Source organism: Garra rufa, chromosome 20 (genome assembly GCF_049309525.1).
Source record: "Garra rufa chromosome 20, GarRuf1.0, whole genome shotgun sequence".
NCBI lineage: Eukaryota > Metazoa > Chordata > Actinopteri > Cypriniformes > Cyprinidae > Garra > Garra rufa.
The window spans coordinates 25927691-25951941 of record NC_133380.1 but is presented as its reverse complement, the minus strand read 5'-3'; the positions used below and the strand labels follow the sequence as shown (position 1 = coordinate 25951941).

General features: G+C 35.0%; 2 protein-coding genes across 2 annotated transcripts in view; one reads left to right on the top strand and one right to left on the bottom strand.

The window, feature by feature from the left end:
• LOC141293487 (probable guanine nucleotide exchange factor MCF2L2) overlaps positions 1 to 24251 on the top strand; it is a 106226-nt gene that overhangs the window by 81352 nt on the left and 623 nt on the right. Inside the window, exons 11-16 of the mRNA XM_073825521.1 lie at positions 1080 to 1271; positions 3749 to 3940; positions 9527 to 9704; positions 9996 to 10099; positions 10350 to 10438; positions 24229 to 24246. Of these exons, the coding sequence (XP_073681622.1) occupies positions 1080 to 1271; positions 3749 to 3940; positions 9527 to 9704; positions 9996 to 10099; positions 10350 to 10438; positions 24229 to 24246 (773 nt within the window). The remainder of the gene's footprint in view (positions 1 to 1079; positions 1272 to 3748; positions 3941 to 9526; positions 9705 to 9995; positions 10100 to 10349; positions 10439 to 24228; positions 24247 to 24251) is intronic.
• On the bottom strand, positions 18461 to 23584 carry b3gnt5a (UDP-GlcNAc:betaGal beta-1,3-N-acetylglucosaminyltransferase 5a). The gene is made up of 2 exons (XM_073825383.1): positions 23458 to 23584; positions 18461 to 21347 (listed from the first exon to the last, which is right to left on the bottom strand). The coding sequence occupies exon 2, from the start codon at positions 21068 to 21070 to the stop codon at positions 19931 to 19933; it is 1140 nt and encodes a 379-aa protein (XP_073681484.1). The 5' UTR covers positions 21071 to 21347; positions 23458 to 23584; the 3' UTR covers positions 18461 to 19930.

Below are 24251 nucleotides of genomic sequence, written 5' to 3'. Positions count from 1 at the left end.
TATTCTTTGAAACTTTAATATTAATTTATGCAATTGCAATGCTTTGATTTTAGTAAGATTAGTACACAGTCATAGCCATAAATGCAATGGTACTAATAATTGGCATAATTCTTTCGGTGTTTCGGTTTTCGGCCAAGAATTTTCATTTCAGTGCATCCCTAAATAAATATTTTGAAATTGTATTTTTGTTATTTGATTTATTTCTCTGAAAAGCAACACAAAATAATAAAAAGCAAATTTTTACTATTTAATTATTGTAATGGTGAAAAAATTGGCAAAATAAATGGAAAAAAATGCGAAACACCGCGTTCGGTATTCGGCCTTCGGCCTTCGGCCAAGCATTTCATTATTATTCGGCTTCGGCTTCAGCCAAGAATTTCATTTCTGTGCATCCCTAATGCTAATGTGCATCCCATAAAAAGAAGTTTAAGAATATATATATATATATATATATATATATGTATATATATATATATATATATATATATATATATATATATATATATTCTTAAACTTCGTTTTTTCACAATTTAAAGGAATATTATCTGTATACCAGTGTTCTACTAACATGTTACTAACATGTTAGATGAAATATATATATATATATATATATATATATATATATATATATATATATATACTGTAGAGAGAGAGATAAGAGACAGCTTTCTCTTTTGTTTCAACATATTTAAATTAGAATAGTGTGCCACAGCAGTGTTTGCAAGCTGTAAAAGCGCAAATATACCTTGCTGAAAGAACTTGCTGTACTGGTTGCCAATTTGTGTTTGCGTGCTGGTCCTTATCATTAAAAATCTTGGTGTGCTGGTGTCACCAACAAGATTTTTAACTAGCTTAACTTTACTAATCAACCAGCTTATCTAGAAAGACAATGCATATTTTTCTTGGCCTTTTTCAGAATGCCAGGAATGTGCAGATACTGTGTGAAAGCATGTGGTAAATAAATCTGAACTTCGATAATGAATAAAAGACATAAACATAGTGATGCTACTGTTACAACACACAGAAGTGTAAATCATTCATAATCTGTTAATATTTATTGTGTTTATTAATCTGTACAGGAGTCCTTGGAGAAAGCTCAGCTTCATGCTCAGCATGGTGACCAGCTCATTCAAAGCAACCACTACGCCGTGGACTCCATTCGACCGAAGTGTGTCGAACTGCGTAGGATCTGTGATGACTTCAGCAACGAGGCCAAAAAGAAACGTGACATTCTAAGCAAATCACTCGAAATCCACAAGCGAATCGATGAGGTTTGTGGAACAACTCGCATCCTGTCAAATTACCACACAGGCACCTAAACATTTTTACCTTTGGGATGATTGATACTCAGATTTTACTATATAATACTAGATATATATAATAGATATATAATACATTCGAAATGTACATAATACATTAGATATCATATAGACACAGCGTGCCAATATAAAGCCATATTTCACCTCTACGAGTGTGATATTGTGTTTATACAGTTCGACAGGCACGAGTGTGTAAATACAAAACAACAACGGAGTGTCTTTTAAAACCCTCTTTTGTGCAGAACTACTTCCTTCTGCCACAAATTAAAATCTCAGTTTGACAGGTTAACAGCTCCATTACTAATTCCAAAACATCACTTTAGAACTAGTAATGAAGGAATGCTGAGTAGAGTATTTTGAGAGAGAGATGGACTGAGCGATCATGATTACCTGCATCTGATACAGCATTCATTCTTCATATTCAATGTGAAGCATTAGTTTGAATGTCTGTTGAGGAAAGCGTTATCTTTGTTGTAACATTAATATCCTTTCATCTGTTAAGAGTGATTTCTGAAGACAGCACTGCTCAGTGTATTTGTTAGCTGCGTTAACCAAAGATTACCCGTTAGATTTCCTCAAAACGAATTATATCTCCTGTTTAACCACTATAGAGACATATACAGACATCAGAGTCAGTGGTTAATTCCAGAAGATCTGGCCAAGGTAAGGCAGCTTACAGTGGTTTCATGAACGCTGAATGATCGCTGAAGCCCTGGAGCTCACATGTCTGAAAACGTCAACACAAATTTTCAAATAGATGCTATCTTTATTGACAAACTGCATATTTGAACTATAAATAAGTACATCCTCGCCTGAAAACCTCTTGAAACTACATTCCGTCACACAAAAACAGTAATTTTTTTTTTAAATTATAGTGGTTTTGGATGTCCGCTATGACACTTGCTGTGAGAAGTACCACAAACAGAGTGATACAATTACAAACGGTAAAACGGCTGTTGGAGTTCTGATGTAGAGGTTTTTAGACTGTTAGACTGTAGACTGTTTTTTAAGTCCCGCTCCCACGAGGTTTTATTCCGCACCCACCCGCTCCTGCTATATATTCACTCTTTGTTCACCTGCTGCCCGCTTAGAATAATTTTCTTCCCAACCCAACCGTTCTGATGGACTCTGATATTGGCCCATACGATTCAAGAACCAGAAAGAACTGTTGTATAAATAAATTGTTTTTTTAGTTTTCATTTGAATTTTAATTGAAGTTTTACAATTTATATGTGCTTTTGGCACTTTTTAAATATATAAATATTTTAATATTTCAGTTATAATAGTTTTTGTACCTAAATTTTTTAGTTACAGTTGTTTCAGTTAATGACAGTTTAGTTTTAGTATGTTATACTATTTTAATTCTACTGTAAAATGTCATGTTTAAATCTGTGTATTACTTAATTTCTGAATTAAACTATTGACAAAAATTTTTTTTTGCGTAGATAATAATTAAAATACCATTTGTGGATAACTTAAATTTGATCGGTTTGCATAATAAATAAAAATGATTAATGCAGCTTACTTTAATCACTTTTTAAAAGGATTAGTTCACTTCTAGAACAAAAATTTACAGATAATGTACTTAGTCCCCTTGTCATCCAAGATGACAGTACGTCTTTCTTTCTTCAGAAATTATGTTTCTTGAGGAAAACATTTCAGGAATTTTCTCCATATAGTGGACTTCTATGGTGCCCTTGAGTTTAAACTAACAAAATGCAGTTTAAATGTAGCTTCAACGGGCTCTAAATAATTGGATATTTTCTAAAGAATTATTCAGTTTATACACTTTTTAACCACAAATGCTCATCTTGTCTAGCTCTGCTATGTGCATGCATACAAGACAGGGTCGAAAAACTCCCATCTCATTTTCTCCACCAACTTCGAAAGTTTTCACTTTCTAAACGCTAGGTCGGTACTTCTGAAGCGATATAGGACGATTTTGAAGTTGGAGGAGAAAATGAGATGGGAGTTTTTAGACATACCCTAACTGTCTTGAACCGGAATACACAGAGTGCACACAGAGCTAGACAAGATGAGCATTTGAGATTGTAAATTTATTTAGAAAATAATTAATCGTTTCACTAGATAAGACCTTTCTTCCTCGGCTGGGATCATTTACAGCACTTTGAAGCTGCATTTTGGAAGTTCAAACTCAGGGCACCATAGAAGTCCACTATATGGAGAAAATTGCTGAAAAGTTGTCCTTAAAAAAACATAATTTCTTTATGACTGAAGAAAGAAATACATGAACATCTTGGATGACAAGGGGGTGTATAATTTATCTGTACATTTTTGCTCTGAAAGTGAACTAATCCATTGACTTTTAATATTACTGAATTAAATAATGTGAACTGTTTGCCTGTCTAGTTTAAAATTGGGTCTATTAATAGATGCATTGATGTGCCTCTGTGTTTGCGTGTTGGCAGGTGAACCAGTGGTGTGAGAGTGGAGTGTATCTGTTGGCCTCTCAGGCCGTAGACAGATGCCAGACCCAGGAAGGTGCAGAAGCAGCGCTGCAGGACATCGAGCGGTACATGAACACAGCCAAAGAGCAACAGCTCAGTCACCTCAAAGACCTCAGCAACCAGTATGAGATTGTCCTCTCAGAGCTGGTCAAGGTACAAAAGAAGCTGATTACATTTGTATACAGTGGAATCCAAACGTCTATTTTTATCAGTTAATCAAACCGTTGGGAACACTTTACAACTAGGTTCCATTTGTTAACATGAACTAACAATGAGAAATTCTTCTGAAGCATCAAGCACTGTAATCATATTCAAAATTTGTTTAAAATCAAAACCTATATTTGACCCTGGACCACAAAACCAGTCATAAGGTTAAATTTTTTGAAATTGAGATTTATACATCATCTGAAAGCTGAATAAAAAACCTTTTTTTATTGATATATAAATAGGACAATATTTGACTGATACAACTATTTAAAAATCTGGAATCTGAGGGTGCAAAAAAATCTAAATACCGAGAAAATCGCTTTTAAAGTTGTCAAAACGAAGTTCTTAACAATGTATTACAAATCAAAAATTAAATTTTAATATATTTACAGTAGGAATTTTACAAAATATCTTCATGGAACATGATCTTTACTTAATATCCTAATGATTTTTGGAATAAAAGAAAAAACATACAATGTATTGTTGGTTATTGCTACAAACATACCCGTGCTACTTAAGACTGGTTTTGTGGTTTAGGGTCACATATTATATTATATTATATTATATTATATTATATTATATTATATTATATTATATTATATTATATTATATTATATTATATTATATTATATTATTAAAGAATTATAAATACTGTAACAAATGTATTGATCATTGTTAGTTAATGTTAGTCGAAGCTTATTGTAGAGTGTTACCCAAATGTTTAATATACAGTATTACAAATTACATTATTAAAAAAATATTGTACATTATATTAATTTGATCTGAAATAATACATTTTTGAATTTCGAATGTATTTTGCTACACGCAAAAATGTTGGGTTAAAAACAACCCCCACGCTGGGTGAAATATGGACAAACCAATTGGGTTAAATGTTTAGCATAACCTTCTGGGTCGTTTTATTTAACTAAATATAAAATAAATATAAAATGAACCCAAAATATAAATAAAATAAGTTGGAAATGAACATACAATTAAAGGAACCGTATGTAAGAAATTTATTTCAGTTAATCATAAAATGGCCCTGACATGTCACTAGACATTAAGAAATCATGTTCATTTCAAATACTTATATCACTGACAACAGTGGTCCGGCCAGGATATTGTCATTTAAACGTGACAGTTGCAGCCCACGACTGATGTTATTGTTGTCATTTTGTGTTTTGGTCTGAGGCGCCACCCTCCAGCTATCTACTAATCACAAAGTCAGTAGAGTTTCTTCATCCGGGTTGCCAGCTCTGCTCTAGTTACAGCTGCAGCTAAGAACGTGTCGGATAAAACATGTATAACTTTACAAAACCTAAAAGACCTCGTTATGAATCCGAAATACGTCGTGACAAAGTCCGAAATAAAACAAGGATTTGTATAGGAGATGCCTTTGAAAGATGGAGACGGCTGAAAACGGAGAAGAATTTGAAGACAGATGCCAACGTTGCTAATTTTCTCCTGGACAGGTAAGATTCATCTATGTTTGGCTACCTTTGCTTCCGTAAACAGTGGATTTTCCACGGTCGCCCGTGCTAAATGCGTTCATAAAAAGCTTTATATCGCACTACTAGCAGGGTATGAAAACAATCTATGTTCTGTTGGAAGTTGCCGGTATTCTAAAAATACCTACTTCCCCCCAGCCCGTTTATTCGCCCTTTAAATAAAACAGTTCGAGTCGGCATTAAAAGTTAAAATCAATTTAATGGTAAAGTCAAAGAGTGCTGAGCTCAGGATTACAGAACAGCCAATATCAAATCTGACATCTGGGCAGTCCAGAATGTCTCACAAAAACTAAAACAGGTATTTATAATCTTGATTCTGCAGGCCCCCTCCTTCTGACATCTTTCAGCTTTCTCCTCCAATCAGGGCCTGTTATCACCAATCGCTCCTTGTATGGATCTGCACAGAAATAACAATACAGCAAATACAGTACCACCCTATTTTCTCTTAGGGTGACTAAAGTTAAAAGCTTCACACAGCTACTGTTGCAGGGCTTCCTTCCTCCTTCATGCCTAACACATTAATAATTGTCTTTCTGCATTGCAAAAGGTATTTTATTCATGCACAGAATAGGATTTTAATGTGGGAACGAGTTTCAGTAACATTGCATGAAAACAATTTTCTGCGGAGCAGAAACGCTGTTTTCTGAGCTTTCAGCCTCAAACGTAAAAATACATGGAAAACACTTCTAACACATTAATAATTGTCTTTCTGCACTGCAAAAGGTATTTTATTCATGCACAGAATAGGATTTTAATGTGGGAACGAGTTTCAGTAACATTGCATGAAAACACTTCTGCGGAGCAGAAAAGCTGTTTTCTGAGCTTTCAGACTCTAATGTAAAAATACATGCAAATCACTTCTAACACATTAATAATTGTCATTAATAATTGGATATTTCTCTTTTGTAATGGCTTAGGATGCTTTTCCCTTTTATTTCAAATTCACGATCTTGGTTTTGCTTATATTGCTACACCTATCTATTTTAAGATTAAAACAAAAAGATGTCTTTCACAACTAACAGATAACTAAAAGACAACTAAAAGATGGATTTGTTATTTTTGATTTAACAGCAAAACAACAATAAAACAATGACAAACTAACTTATATAGCATTTATTAACAAAAACTAATAAGTCGAGGCATGGATTACATCACATGCTGTATTATATGCCGACTAATAAATTACAGGACGAGAAAACACTGAGCAATCAAATTAATTAAAAATAAAATAAAAGAAAGCCTCCATAGCATAATATGAGGTAATCTGCAAAGATAACAGGGTTTTCAAAATTAAAACAAACAAAAAAGTAAAACTAAACTGGCTTTCGGTGACAGTGCTTGCGTGTATTTATTTTTCCCCCCTAAAAACTGACTGGCTTTGAAATGCGTGCTTTGGAGCAGCGCAGACCACGCACTCACACAAATGTGACCACGGCAAATTTTTCTACTCACACATTCTCAAAAAATTGTTGCATGTCCAGTAGAGGATGGATACCCGAGCCGAGCCCGACGGTACCCGACGGAACCCGACGGGTCGGGCCGGGTTCGGACAGATATTTAGAAAGGATGCTCGGGTTCGGGTCGGGCTCGGTCACCTCAGCGCGATAGTGCGCCCGTGTTATAACGGCGCTTTTTGCCCAGTGTGCACTGATGCTCTCATCTGTTGACATTTCCGAACGCTTTTTTTTTTACAGTGGCTTAATAAAAGCGGGCTTTCCACACAAAAAATGAATGTTTCATTAGTATGAGTAAAAAGAGATTTTAACTGTGTCGGGCTGGGATCGGGCTCGGACATAAATATCTTAATGCTTGTCGGGCTCGGGTCGGGTTCGGTTACTGCTCTGTCGGACTCGGGCCGGGCTCGGACAGAAAAATGCGGCCCGATCCGCACTCTAATGTCCAGAGCCCTGATTAGGTCCAAACGATAATGCAAATATAGCATGACAAATAATTAACTGCACTTCAAGCTTTCGTATTAAAAATGAAACCAAAAATTCTCTATACCATAACGAAGACGAACTGATAGCATCGCGTGTGGATGTAATGCCTGTCATTAATCGATATGTACTGTAACATGTAAAACGGGAGCACGTATGCTCAAGCCAAAGCGCAAAGACAATATAAAGCCAAGACCTCTGCTTCTTCTCCCAAGTTGCATCGACACATTACTGCCGCCAATTGTTTGGGGGTAGAATTGCATCTGTAATCGTTGTGAAGAATTCTCCGGTTGCTCTTCTCGTCGACGATTGATGGAAGGGGGGCCAATCAGGGGCCAATCAGATTTCAGAAGGGGCCCTATGGCCCCGCCTCTAGAACCGACCCTGCTGCAAACAGATGTCTCTCAGAAAGGATATGAATTCAGAGAGTTCGCACCAACACACACACTTTACTAAACAGTTTCAGTTGCACAGAAATACATTTTGTCTTCTCGTAAGCACGAACATTAAAACACACAAGTTAATGCATTTAGAAAAAGTATTTTCCACAGTTCCGACTGAAATGTGGTATTACAGTACATCTTTACGAAATATTTGGCTAATCGCCATTAGTAAATTTTTGCGATACATAATTACTTCGCAAAACATCTCTCGTGAAGCATAAACATAAATAACAGAAGAAAAAAAAATACTGTGTAGGACTCGTCACTTGCCATTGGAAGCTCCTTGTAGCAGCCTACGTTCCTGCTGGATCCTGCAGCTTATGCCGAGTTCAGACTGCACGATTTTCAAAGCAATCGCGTCACAGATGTTTTCACACTGCATGACTATCTGGGGTAGCATTCCGTCGCTGCTGTGTTCACACTGCACGATGGATCGGCGACAGGGGGTTTCACACTGCATGACTTTACAATAGGAAGAATCGCCGACAACTTTGTCCCGGTCCGCAAACTGCGTCTCACAACCAAACACACGCGAGAAGTGACATGGAAACAACGCGAGGTCAGGTGTGCAAGTTCTCAAGTGAGACTGGGATTATTATTAAAAAAAATGGTAGCCCGCAAGAAGCTTGTCATACAAATTGCATGTGCACTCATTTGCAGCGAAAAGAAAAGAAGCCGAAACTATGCTTGTTGATATTGTGGTCTATACCTTCGTAACTCCTCCCCCAACTTCCCGCTTGCCTGGATGTTGCTGTCTCATTGGCTGTAGGTAATCGCCGATGTGATTTTCAGTCAGATCACCTTTCACACGGCATGATTTTGAATCGCCGACAGGTCCAGATATTTAGCATGCCAAATATCTCACGGTTGTCGGCGACACGTCGCGATTCTCTCAGATCGCGTCTTTGATAGTTCACACTGTGTGATTGTCACTCACGTGAACGAGCACCGATTTGCCTGTGATTTCGGGCATTTGTTGGCGAGTCAAAATCGGGGCTAAAATCATGCAGTCTGAACTCGGCATTAGCTGGCAACCTTGAGTCGGGGGGAGGGGAAGGGGATACACCGTTCTACAGTATTTTGAAAGTGATTGCAGTACCAGTTTTGGCCACAATCCTACATACGGTTCCTTTAAATATATATTTTTTAAATAGCTTATTAATAAATGTTTAGCTTTGGCTTATTGCCGATACCGCTAGTAATTATTAGTCTAGTTTTTCATTTACAACCTACTTGGGGTTTATTTTAAACTAGCCATATAATAATTTTTAAACAATAGCTGAGTTAAATAAAAAAATAAGAAAACAACCCACTCGCTGGTTTCACCCAGCAATTTTTTTTTGAATGTATATGCTTCTTTTACTTTAATGACAGCAGCACTTAATGCTGCCTGAACTCTCATTATTTTATGATTAACCTAGAAATAGTACTGAATATTAAATATTTCAAATATATTTCAAATTTGGTTTCAATCAAAAGTTTAAAACTAGAACAATCCCAGATTTTAATATTTTGGTGCCCACTGTAGTTGTAATGATACACGTCATCTTTTTCTGATTGAAATCTGACGTTTTATTTAATGATATAAAGCTACTATTACATTTTTCTCTAATCTTCGTACTTCTTTTATCTCTTCCCATTTAGAGCAAAGCTCAAACCACGCTGAAAAGGCTTGATGACGTTCAAGAGATGTTTGAGAAAAGGCACTCGAGTCTAAAAAAGCTGTCCGCAAAGCAAACTAGGCCAGTGCAACCAGTTGCACCTCGACCAGAATCTTCACCAAAACGTGCTTCACCTAAAACCCCACATCACCCTGTACCTAGTGAGTTTAAAATAAACCAGGTATATGTTGACTGAAAATGCCTACATGTCCAGACCACTTTGGTGGTTTAGTGGTATTCGTTTGTAATCTCATCACTCAACCTTTTTTTTCCAGAAGCTTGTCCTCATTTCAGGCCAATAGGCTCATTGGGGTTTTAGTTCTCATATTTATGCAAATATACTGATGTTTCTGACAGGAAAGCATTAATGTTAGGCTTTGTATCCTGAATGACTTAAGTGGAAAATATGAATGCCTTCCAGCTTGTTTAACTCGGTTTGTTTAACTCGACAGCATCAAATCGCAAAGCTACAGAAAACTCCAGCGCCAGTAAGCAGCCCAGTGATGCAGAGCTGGCAAAAAAGAAGAATATTCGCAAAGCCAAAGGTGGCATCAAGGTATATCAGTTTGTGTCATGTCAGTTACATGGTCTGAAATTAATATGCTTTTTAAACACCGAAAAAGCATTTGTATGTATAAAAACCTAGTGCGTCTAATTAGTTTGTGCTTTTACAAAATAATTTCAAATATTTTACTGTTTATCATTATTGCACATTTTACATTTAGTTCGTACATAAAACCATTTTTTTTTATTGAATTCTCTACAGTTTTTGACTAGTGGGTCTTTCTTCCTGTGGTTTCTCACAGATCGAGGTCATGCATGAAGGAGGACAGGGGGGTTCGAGTCATGTCCTCATGAACAATGAAACCGAAGAGTCGCTTTCAAACAGACGCAGGTAAGAACATGTCTTCTGGGAAACATCGTGTCAAACTACGCAAGATTTTCTAGTAAAGTAAGGTCAGTAAGGTCAATGTTCAGGAGTGTCTGAGATTCTCTGCAACACTGTACAACACTGTATTCATCCACTAGAATTTAGAGAATTCATTTTATAGCTAGTTTAAAATGTGCCATCAACCTGTAAATTGAAATCAATTCATTTTAATTACAGTATTAATATGAACAAGTTTTATCGAATATTTCTAAATAAGTCAGAGTTGGAAACATCTTGAAATAAAAAAGTGTGATTTTCCACAAATTGTATAAAATTCAAAGATACACATTTCTAGTAACTGTGTAGAAAGTTTTATAATATTTGTCCTCTCTACAAATTTGTAATAAAACACAATAATATATAATTATTTTAGGGAAATTGCAATACTTTTGTCCTAATTTATACACTTGCAAGCAGGCCTTAAACGTTTTGCCACATCTGCCAATTTAATCATCACAGGGGTTCAAGGAATCAACAGATATGTCTGTGATTGGCTACATTGCTCAGCGCTACGAAAACACGTCGTAAATAAAATCTTTTGGCGTTATCCAAAGCGCAAACACAAATACGCACTGGAGCCTTTACCAAATCTGTTTTGACTGCATGAGAAAATGAATGTGTGGCATAAGAGTGTGAGAAATTTGTCAGTTGCAGGAGTCTCACGCTGAATGCTCCCTAGTTACACACAGATTTTTCATATTTTTGAACACATTTATCTCAAAATGATAAATCTACTTGGGCCTATCTACTCGCCATGTAGCTATGAGATAGAGGGACACATAAATATTTCCTGATCATAAATGTAGTACTGTAGTTAAAATCAGTCTCAGCCAATGGACTAAAACATACACTGTTTCGCTAGTGACATAAAAATGTGTGACACATTGTTTTACATAAAATTTCATGATGTACAGTAAACTTTTTTGTATTTTTTTAAAAAACAACAATGGAATAAAATGCAAAAGTTATTTAAATATCATCTTCATAAGTTGAAATTTAGGGGTTAGGGTTCAGGACAGCCACCTCCCAATTGAAAGTACCCAATAAATGATGATTTCATATGTATTACAGTTTTTTTCAGTCGCTAACAAGCGTTTGTCCAATCAGTTGTCACATTTTCAAAACTCTAAACACAATTAGCACAGCTTCGGTCTTTTGTGGCCATACCATTCACACATTTCATGTCGTTTTCACCCAATATGCAGTCAGTGAACACATTTGCACAGTGCCTACATTTTCTGAACAGACATGCTATACCTCCCAACAAAATTATGGATTGTTTTTGTAGTATTTACGAATGTTAACACACAACATCCCACAATAGCAAAAACAATATTCCAAACCTTAGATAAATAAAAAAAAATACATCAGAATTACACTCCTCTTGGTTATCTCTTGTAAACTTCCAACAATCATGAACCCACTCACCACTTTTTGTCTGAAACCACCATCAGAATTACAACCCTCTTGGTTAAATCTAAAATCTTGGTTAAAGTAAAACCCATTTTGAATAGTTTGCGTCCAGTTAGATGAAATCTATGAAGTACTTTATACTGTATAAGTTGCAGGTTGGCATTTTTTGTCATGAAGTAGATATTTTTGCAGATTTGTGTCCAGAAAGCGGCATCAGGAGTAATGGATAAGTCTGATTCCCATTTTGCGTTTGGTAGGCTTTGGTAGGTTTGAAAGTAGATTTCTTACCTATTCTCATTTCGGAAGGTCCGGATAATGGATGCTACAGTGTACCTGCTCAAATTTGGCTGTACTCTTTGCCCAGCCTCCCTCATTGTTAGACCATGGTTGATCACATGGTCAACCAAAGTGGCTCGGATCTCATCAGAGATTACAGTCCTTGGCCTTCCTTGTCCTTGTCCTCGTCCTCCCCGTCCTCCCCGTCCTCCTCGTCCTCCTCGTCCTCGTCCTCCTCCTCCTCCTCCTCTTACTCTCACTCCTCTGGCTCTGGCTCTCCCTCTGTTTCCAATGTTGGCATCCATTGCTCCAAAACAGAGCTGACCTGTTGCCCTTTTTATGCTAAAGCTCTGATTGCTAATTGTAAACCTGTGTGACAGGTGTTTACCATTGTGATGAGTCAGTGTGCATAGTAGGGCATCTTAACTTTAGAATTTGAATGGTAGTGTGTTCCTTGTGAAAACAAGATATTTCCGTCATGAAAATTGTGCCAAATGCAGAGAATTGTGTGTAGTGTTGTGAAAAAAATGTGTTTTACAATTGCAATTTGAGTGTAAAGCAGGAATTGTGCTTGTAGTTTAGCATAATTGGTTCAGGGGGTTGGTGCACGAGTTACATGTGGTGGTCATTGTGTCTCAAGTACCAGTTTTTGTGTGTAAACAATCGAGAAAAAATTTAATGTGCTATAAACTATTAAGCAAATCAAGTCAAATTATTTTATTTAGCAACTCAAGTGGAATTTATTTGATTTCAATTCTGTTTCCTGACATTCCAATTCCAAGAGATCGCAGAGATTAGATACATTAATTTTTGTGCTTTTTTTTTAGACCCCCCCCCCCCCCTTTTTTTATTTTTAATTTTAAATTTTTTTATTTTTTATCTGGGCTTTTTGCTGTTTTTTTTTTGGTTCAGAATGCTCTTGTGTGTTTCATGGATATTTTGTTTACTGTAAGCAAAACTGTAAGACTTTTTCTGTTCTATCATACCGTGTTTCTACTGTACCTCCTGTCATAAACAGAAAAAGAAACTTATTTACTTTTTACTGGAATGCTTTTGAATGTGAACATTACTGTACATGTAGACATACAGTTCCCAGCCAAGAAATTTAGTGTCAAAATGGTGGATTGTGTGGGTGTAAACCTGAAACATAAAAGTCTATGCAGTTTTTGTAATGTCAACAATAGCCAGTATTTTGAAACCTGGTGTACTTTGATTGACTGCATGTACCTTGTGAAGTGAAAACAAGTGTTATTCTTTGACAGAATAATTTCACTTTGAGTCAGATTTCCAGTGTTTTGGTAAAGTTAGTGTGTGCAGAGAAAGATGTGTTCTAATTTGAAATGAAGAGTTAGTATATATTTAACAAAATGTATTTTTGAGAAGAAAATTATCCATTTGGCCAATTGTGTTTTGTAGGTGCGAGACTGTGTTAAGAGTTTAGAAAAAGTATCTGAAGTATGGGTAAGCGCTTGTTAGCGATTGAAAAAAAACTGTAAGCTTACTGATTTTTTTATGTAATTATTTTTCAACACTGTGTGTAGGTGACTTAAATATGATTAGTCCTGTATCATTATTAAAATAATTTACAATAATAATAAAATTATTTCAGCAGAGCTACATTTATTCATTATTTGTTTTGCGGTTTAGTGGTTATAATATGACAGATTTAAAGGGACAGTTCACCCAAAACTAAAAATTGTAATGATTTACTCAAACTTAAAGTTGTTCCAAACCTGTATGAGCTCCTTTCTTCGGGTGAACACAAAAGAAGATATTTTGAAGAATGTTGAAAGTAGCCAGTGCTTACCATTACATCGAAAAAATGCTATGGTAGTCGATGGCTACCATCAGTTGCCACACAATTAAATCATACTCCCAATGTTTTGTGTGGTTGCATGGTTGCCTGTTTTTTTAAGCGATTTATGTTCAAGAATATTCCGTTGCCAACCTTTATACATTTCAGATATCTCACTGGTAACCATGTATTTAACTTTGGAAAAGTTTTGACATCACCATAGCATTAAAGCCTCTGTAAGATGACACATTCAACATTTATCTATGTGACAATGGCCTGTTCTGTTAATTAGGGAAAACCTTTTTATAAGAAACTATGACACCAAAAAAACAGTGACTCAAACTCTAATGATTTGTGGTGACACACATTTAATCACACGTGATGCTATTTCTAAATATATACAAGATTAACTAGTTTGTCAACATTTATACCTCACTCAGAACGTACAGTACAGAATAGCACATCACATGGCTGGTTAATGTCTCGCGACACACCATTGTTCATCATACAGGTCAACAAACATTTTTCTGATGGGTCTCCTAACTGTTTTTTAATATTGCTCTTCAGCATGACCTGTTCTCTGTATGTTGCATTACCATGACTACAGTTTCTAGTTTCACAACAGACTCGAGGCTTGCTGCTTCTGCTTTTGTCACATATTTTACGTTGTGAATGTGAAATATCTGGTGTAGTGCATTTTCGCCCTGTAAAACATGTGTGATGACCTACAAGCAAGTTCAGATTTGGTTATTGTAGGAAACAAATTGTCAGGCTTTATGCTGGTATCTGGTGCGACATACTTTTTTTATTACCTTTCTGAAAAAGCTCTGCCAATTGGTGATTCGGTAGAATCTCTGATACTTTTTATGTTTTAATAGACATTTATTTAATCTTTGTAATCTTTGTGTATTTTTACAGCTCTCAACCTAAATAGATATATATTTGTTTAAGAGTGAAGAGAGTATAGCCACTTCCTTTCAACCACTTATTTCACACATTTGGCTCACTACAAAGCGTCATGCCAAAAACAGGAACAATGATTGCTCACATGGTGTTTCTTACTTTACTTACGTCCGTTTTTTTCTTAAGATTTTCTTAATTAAACTCTAAATTTATCATATTCATGACTTGGTCTCTTAACCTCTGGTTAGGGTATTACCATGTGTTTTAAGGAAACCTTCCTCTCGGGAAGGTTATTGTAGTAAGGACAATTTTAATAGAGTCAGTTTTATTTTATTGGAATTGGTTTATTGGATAAAAAAATTAAAAGAAAAGAAAATGTATACATTACATTTTTAGTTGCACTTACTCAATGTTTTTAGTTATATCAACTGTGTTACAGTATATTGAGTGGATTCCAGTATATTAAAATAATAATAATAATAATAATAATAATAATAATAATGTTCTGGTATTTTCTGCCAGGACATTATCTATAAATTTTCCATTAATTTCCTTTAACTCTAAAACACAACGCAATAAAGTGAAAAATGTAAAATATAAGTAAAAACAACACATTCTCTCTTTTTAATTGTCACATACACTGTAAAATTTTTCTGTAAAATTTACGGTTAAAAAATGGCAGCTGTGGTTGCCAGAATTTAACCATAAAAAATATGGTAGCAATGTTTTGGGTTTTTACGGTTTTAACTTAAATTTACATTTAAATACCGTAATTTCATTAACTGTTATAATGTTAATATACCAACCTATTGAAGTAGTGAAATCTGTTTTATACCCTTGTAATACACTGCAAACCACCAAAAGCAGGTGGTGATGAGAAAGTCACATGATGAACCAAAGCCCATCACAAGCAGCTTTTAAAAACTAACATATATAAAAGGTGCCCAGTGTCATTCACACAAACACTAAACACCATCATGGTAACACACATGAAACTAAAATAATACAATAAACATTCATTTACCAACATTACATGTAACATACAACATACAACCCTAATGTACAAAACTGGTAAGAAAAATTAAGAAGAAACTGTTATTTAAACAACAACAAAAAACATCAAATTTGATATGTAACGCAGGGATTCTGGGAATGTCAATTTACGGTAATTCCCTGTAAATTTTACGTTCTTTACGTACCGTAAAATCACATGCAATGTCCAATACACTTTTCACCGTATATAGTAGGGGAACTTACCATTAACCATTTAACAGGTTTTTACTGTAGCAATTTTTTACAGTCTTTTACCGTTAAATTCACAGTCATTTTTTTACAGTGTATTGACTCTTGGTCAGGACCTCTCTGTGTCACTGTGGTCTCCATTTGACAATTTTTTTTCCCATGGAAGTCAATGAGGACCATCATCTGTTTTGTTACCAACATTCTTCAAAAGATCTTTTTTTGAGTTCAACAGAAAAAAAAAACATACAGATTTGGAATAATGTGAGGCTGAGTAAATGATGACAGAATTTTCACTTTTGGGTGAACTATTTAGGCTCTTTTCCTTTCAACATGCAGGGTAATCTGTTGCTTTCATTTGTATGCCTTACGCATTTAATTCTTTGTATGCATTTGTAAAAATATGCATAGATACATGTATACTTTCATAGATGATTTGGAGCACCTAACCCCCCCATCCCCCCCCCCCCCTTTATATGTGAAGAACAGATTTTAGTTGCTTAAAATAATCCCGCTTTGTTAACAAGGTCATATTTCATTTAAAAGGTACTCACAAACTTTAAAAGGATAGTTCACCCCAAAATTAAAATCACCCCATGGTATACTCATCCTCAAGCCATCCTATGTGTAAATTACTTTATTAATTTAGAAGAACACAATCAGAGTTATATTAAAAAATGCTCTGGCTCCAAGCTTTATAATGGCAGTGAATGGAATTGGCCTGATTTTGAACTTTTCCTGCATTTTCCCCCCGTGGTTTAAAAGTTTGAAATATTGCATGAATTCCATTTGACTGAAATGCTTGTATTGAAACATTTTACATTTTACCTGTGATAAAACTGTGGTAGATATTAGTTTTGTGAAGGATGGCCACTGTGGTAGGAAGCTTTTTAGCTGTGTTTATGATCAATCTGCATAACAGGGACTGTAAAATATGTAGTATTGGTATGGTGCTACGTCCTTTGGTATGGTGAACCATAAACCATAATCTCTAGTTTTCGCTAACTGTCGTACGCGCATTCAAGAAAAAGTGCTGTTCCAGCAGATTACAGCAAACTCCAATTGTATTCGTATAAAAGATTTTCATTTTTGGGTGAACTATTCTTTTAGCAGGATGCAATCAGTCACAAGACAAACAAGAGCCAATGGCATTTCACAACCGAAGCTGACATAACACTTTTTCTGGAGTCAATTTTTGAATTTATGCACAGAATTTTTTGGATTTATGGTGGATGGAGTCTATTCATTTTACAAATTATTTGTTTTGCCTCGGAAAAATCTGGAATATTAATATATCTTGAATAAATTGTGACTGTAGTTGTATCTGCCTTTTATATCATGTGTTTTATATTGATAAATGGTTAAGTTTAGGGGTAGGGGTTGGGTTACATGCTCAAAATAGTGTATGTAACAGTGGCAAAATTATTACCTAATATATCATTTGAACATGACAATAAAACCTCCATGCCCTTCACATCTGCATATTGACGAAAAGGTTTCCTATTTAAAGCAATGGAGTATCCTGCACATTAAAAATGAAAAAGTATGCTAAAGGGATGCCCTGTGCGTTAAAAATTTTGTCAAAAAATAAAAACTGAAAAAAACTTCATATCAATACAGTACATTGTGCCCTGTTTGTACGGATCTGTAGTTATGTTGTGCAAATGAGTTCCTGTAGCACATGCAAATGGTTTGAACAAAGGGGGAAATTACTTCACTCACTACAGCACAGATGTCTGCTGAGTTAAACAACTTACACTTTTATTCATGTCCCCACCCACAACCCAACCACAGGCTCCACTCTCAAGCATTATAGAAACCTAACAGAAACTCTTTCAAATGTCAAACATTACTAAACATTTCACACTAATAGGTCTTTCTCTTTAACCAAAAAAATCAAAACAGCCCTTCATTTCAACATTTACTGTCCTGATCCAGCGTTAAGCATGCTGGGAACTACAAACCCCCTTATTTGGGGACATGATTCATGTAGTTTCAACACTGGATTAAGTAAACTTTGATTTTTTTGTAACATGCTTTTCAGTAATTGTGTTTCTTTAGCTTATTATACTTAAGTAAACAGATTGAGCAGCAAAAATCATTTGAGTGTAGGTTGTTGATAATAAAATCTGGAAAAAAGTCTTTTGAATGATGGAATGAACACTTTAATTGATTTTAATTTAGAATGAGAGTGGGGAAATAAAAACACTTGTGGCAGTGTTCAGTTTTGGCAGTGTTTTCATATATTCTAATTATTCTAAGTGGTGATTCTTATTATATTCTATAATATAGATATTTAACATTATGGTGATGAGATTTGAAGGTTAGTTGTCAAGATAATAACATCACAATGCAATAAATCTCAGTATGCTTTGATTTATTGTAGCAAAATGTAACTTGTTAAAATCTTCATTCACAAGTAGCACCATTTTCATCATGAGTTTGTTAAGGTGTTTGAAAGCTTTAAGCAGAAGCATATGACATTTGCAACATAAAAGAAAGTTAAGACACACTCTCTGATAGTGTACCACAGTGAAACATTGTCTTTCCTAGGAGCTAAATAGAGGCTTACACCTTTACAAAAGTGTAAAACATAGGAAATGAAACTAACAGTATGTTGAAACAGAAACAGAGCACAGCTAGATCTTACAAAAACCTGTCCAAGTCCATTTCACCTACCAAAAGATGAAGAAAATGACTATTATTAGGGCCAATGTTTATGCTCATGCTTATGATGATATAAGCATTGGTAACACTTTACAATAAGGTTTATTAGTTAACAAATTACATTATCTACAGCATTTATTAATCTTAGTTAATGTTAATATACTGATTCATTATTAAAATCACAAGTTGTTTTGGTTAACATTAGTTAATGAACTGTGAACTAACTTGAATAAACAATGAATGAACAACTATTTTTATTAACTTACATTAACAAAAATAAATAAATACTGTAATGTACTGTTCATTGTTTGTTCATGTTAGTTAATACATTAATTAATGTTAACAAATGACACCTTATGGTAAAGTGTTACCGTTTTACTAATAATAAGTATTGATTTCTATATTTTATTACTTTTCTTCTAATCTTTTTTAGTTTTGTAATTCTTATTCTCGATTCATGATATTTTTCAGTATTTTTGCATTTAGAGTAAAATTACTAGTGCTGGGCAACAATTAATCACAATTAATTGCAAAAACAATTGATTACACAACTTTTATTTTGAATGCGATTAATCACGATTAATCGCATCCAAAATAAAAGTTTTTGTGTACATAATACTGTATATGTGTGTGTACTGTGTATATTTATTGTGTATATATAAACACACACATGCATGTATATATTTAAGAAAAATATGTTAATGTTTATATATTAAATATATATTTATATATAATATACATTTTGTAGATATAAATATATACATATAAATATTTTCTAAATATATACTGTATGTGTGTGTCTTTATATATGCATAATAAATATATACAGTACACATACATATATAAACAAAGATTTTTATTTTGTCTGCATATAATCACGATTGGGAGGTTGGAGTGAAATGACAATGACAGGTTTTGTGAGACTCATGTCATGTTAAATATCATGTAGATACGTTTGATGCACATCAAGTTTCCATCCAATTCCTGCTCTCTCGTTCTACACTGTACATGAAAAAATAAATAAATAAAAATCTAATTACAAAAGCATAAGTGCAAACACTTATTTTTTTTACTTTATTGGGAGCTGACAAAATGTTTAACATTTAAAGCAAAAGTAAAAAAAAAAAAAAAAAAAGATGAAATACTGCTCGGACTTCAGTGCGTCATGTAAAAGCTGCTGTGCATGAATACGTGTTTGTAAAGTACGGCTTACAAAGCAGCGTCATTTTCACAGCTGTACAATAGAGTTTCCCAACCAGTCCAGACGAAATACCTTCTACCAGTGGTGCGGTCGCAGCCTTCCACAGATACCTGATATCGTCCTCGTGTCCATGAGAGGTGATCATTTTTTCATAGATGCAAGGGTGATAGGGCGTTTTCCCCTCCCCCGAGAAATAAACGTGTTCCTGAGGCGAGACGCCCGCTGCGATGGCACAGATACCCATGAAGACGTCGTCGATATACATAGAGGCATTTAGAGACAGCGTGGCCTGGTAGATTTTGGCCGCCACGTCGCCCGAGACGACGTACCCTGCCCCGGCGGTGTAATCGGGGTAGGATGACCACTGGTACATGTCGAAGGGCATGTAGTACTTGCTGTCCCTGCGGCGAACAGGAGGTGCGCCCCTGTGCACATGGCCTACCCACAGGTTTTGCACATTCTGTCTTCTGAGGTCCTGAAGGTAGCGTACCAAATTAGGCAAATGGATGAAGACGTCATCGTCAGCAGTCATGAGGAAACGTGCATGGGCACAGTTCTCGTGTGTCCAGCGGAACTGAAGCAGCAGTTTCACAGTGAGGTTGTGGAAAGTGTCAAGGAAGTCCTGCTGAACCAGGTCACCGTGGTTCACTTGCTCCTTGTGCAATTCCCTGTGCAGTTTCTTCTGGAGTAAGCTATCAGGGTGAACTCCCATAGCAAACACTACTTTTACGACAACACCCAGTTTATGACTTATGTAGGACTCGTTGCCCCAAGTGGAGCGTATGGCCTGTCGTCTCTTGAAGTTTCCTGGCGAGGACTTCACGAAGAGGAGCAGCAGCACATCTTGGTCTTTACAGATGTCTTTGTTGTTTAGCAAGTACGGGTAACTTCCAAACCTAGCAGCTTCCTGTGGACTCACGCTGAGGCTTTTGTTGATAAAATCATAGCTGTTGATCAGGTAGCGGTAGGAGTACGACTTCACGTGGCTCACAACATGGTGGTCCACGTGGTCCCAGCAAACCATGAGGAGCGACATGACGCAGCACATCGAGACAAGCCGTAGAAACTGACATTTTTTCACCCGTCTGCAATTCATGAACATTCTGCTGCTAAGCTGTGCACGCTCTCAACTCCTCTCTCTTGTTAAGTCCAGTAATGCAATCCAGATGTACTGCTTTCAATGATTTTCCAGGACTTGGTTTGCCTGAGTTCCATTGTAGTCATCTCAGTGCAGAGGTGTTGGCCTGCCGGAAGCGTTAACCCCAAACATTTTCTGCCTTTTTGAGTCCTTTTTTCTCACGCTTTGCAAAAACGTTAGTCCTTACTTGCTTTCGGAGTGAAGACAGGCCACTCTAAGGCATTAACACTGCAGTTGTGTTCTGTAAAAAAAGAAAAATCATTATTTCAAAGCATATAATCCGGATTTAAGCTACATAAACTTATATTGTAGTGATTTATAACAATTTGTAATGATTCTTAACAATTTAAAACTCATATATATATTCATATATATTAATTTTATTCTATTCAAACTGTAAATACAATATATTTACACACGCACTAACTTTAAAATGTTTGGAGTCAGTAAGATATTCTTTTGAACGAAGTCTCATACATATTTATCATTTATGAATTTTCAGCATCCCTAGTGATTTATAAAGATTATAACGATTACTAATGATTCTTAATGCTTTAAAACTGATAATAATAATACATTATATTTAAACTGGAAATACAATACATTTACACACACTAACATTAAAAAGTTTGAGAACAGCAAGACTTTTTTTGAAAGAAACCTTTTAGATGCTAACAAAGCTGCATTTATTTGATAATAAAAATACAGTAAAAACATGAATGTTCTAAAAATAAGTATTTTAAAATATGTATTCTGTTTATGTCTTATGATTTATAACAATTATAAAGATGTATACATAAAATAACATAAATATTCTAAAATAAACAATTATAAAATATTATGTTTTCTATTTTTATGTATTTTACATTTGTTAATGCATTCATGTTATTGCAAAGCTGAATTTTCAGCAGCCATAGTGATTTATAAGATTATAATGATTTATAATGCTTTAAAACTGATAATAATAATAATAATACTTTTGTATATATGTATATGTATGTGTATATATATATATATATATATATATATATATATATATATATATATAAACTGTAAATACAATATTCACACACACTAACATTAAAAAGTTTGGGCCTCATAGATGCTAACCAGGGCTGCAGTTATTATCAAAGTAAAACATTAAAAACATGAATACGTTTTCAATTTGTGTACATTTTAAATCTTAAAATGTATTCCTGTAATGCAAAGCTGAATTTTCAGCAGCCATTACTCCAGTCTTCAGTGTCACTTAATCCTTCAGAAAACATTTCTGATATTCTAAATCCTTTTTTTTCCCCCTTTTAATTCTTTGCATTTATTTGAACTAGAAATCTTTTGTAACAATATAAAAATCTTTTAAAACTTCTTACTAAATAAAAGTATTCATTTATATTAGAAAAACTTGGCATGGCTTTCAAAACATTCATCTTTAACAAATGCTGCCTGTTTACACCATTTGTTACGTGAGCGCATTCAAACCCTTGACCATGTGCTGGGACTCGGCGAATCGATCTATTAAATGAAAGCAATCGTCGACTCAGCGCTACTCTGAATAAAAGACGGCTTTAAACCAGCTAACGCTGATCTGCTGAGTGCTGTACAAAACATTCATGACCACGAAAAGATCATTACAGCAGCAAATCTACTCAAACGGCGCGACACAACAACAATGCATGTCACAATATCCCACACCCTAAACAGCCGAGTGCCAGGAGCAGAAGGGATCATTTAACAAACTGGATCACCTGCTCACACCACATTATTAGTTTCACTTATAATCATCCATCCTGTATTTAGTCATCTCAATCAAAACAAACACGTCACAATACTTTATTAAACAATTAAAAACATTAAAATACATTAAAATTATTATTATTGTACATTCTACTATTTCGGCTTTCTGTGAAGTGAAACAAGTGAAACTGGTTTCCTCACTTTTTAATCTTTTTCATCAGCTTGGCATTTTTTTACTTTTTTAATTTCAACACTCATCTTTAAAACTCTATTTAATCTTCATGACATTTAACATTTACAGTTGCCCACTTTATCTCTGTGATCACAACCTGTATCTTTTGATGTTATCAGAAAATATTTTTCAGCTTTGAATTTTATTTGCATTTTAAATGTCCTATGAAAACCCTAAGCAAAAGTTGATCATATGATACTAACTGCCCGTTTAAAAAAAATAGACTGTTTTTCACATTCAATGCTCAGACTCAACAGCTACGGTGTAAATTTAGCATGAGGTCTCTAAGGCTTGACATACTAATGGAAAAACATTTTGTACTTGGCTTCTAGAAGTTAAATCTCTTGATGTTTAACTCTGTTTAGTTCAAAAGTAAGTGACTTACCATTGAGACTGTGGCCCATCCATGATGTAGTAAACGTGTGAAAGTATTTGTATTTGAGCCCTTGACTTCCGTCGTATTGTAGCAGCTGTGCTGAAAGCAGTAATGTGTAGCTGCTAGTGGAGCTTGTATTTGAACGAGAGTGTTTCCTGATGGGTGGGAGGAGGAAAAAGTACATGCCTCTTTTTAAACATTGGCCAACTTTATCATACGAACAAACTGTGAAAAGAGAGCGCTCTCTGACAGAATTGTGGAATTTGGGTCATCTGATTCACATAAGCAAGCTACACCTCAGCACAATAAATGTAATTCATGGGTTTTGACCTGTGATAGAGCAAAACTGGTTAAGATAAAATACAATCTGATCTCTGAAGAGTCATATGAGGATTTATAGCAGCAACCATGTTATGGGAAGAACAAAATGTTTAAGACGTTTGAAGTTTTATTCACTGAATTGCAACAAACTAGCTAAAATGTTAGCAATGACTCTTGACACAGAAATGAAAACTGAGCCGCCATATTTGTTTGTCCATGCTGGATGATGTGTCACTGCTCCGATTTTGGCAAAATACCAAACAGTTTAAGTGGAACAGCCACTATTATTTGTTTTTGGCTTAGTTTTGGAAATAAAAATATTTTACAAACCTTACTTTTCACTTTATAAGTGTCATGTTGATACTGAAGCTTCCATCTTAAACTGTGTTTCTCATCACATTGATGTTTTGACCTTTTTTGTTTAACAAAATACTGAAGGTTTTTTTTTTTTCTCAACAGCCACATCATGAATGAATTGATTG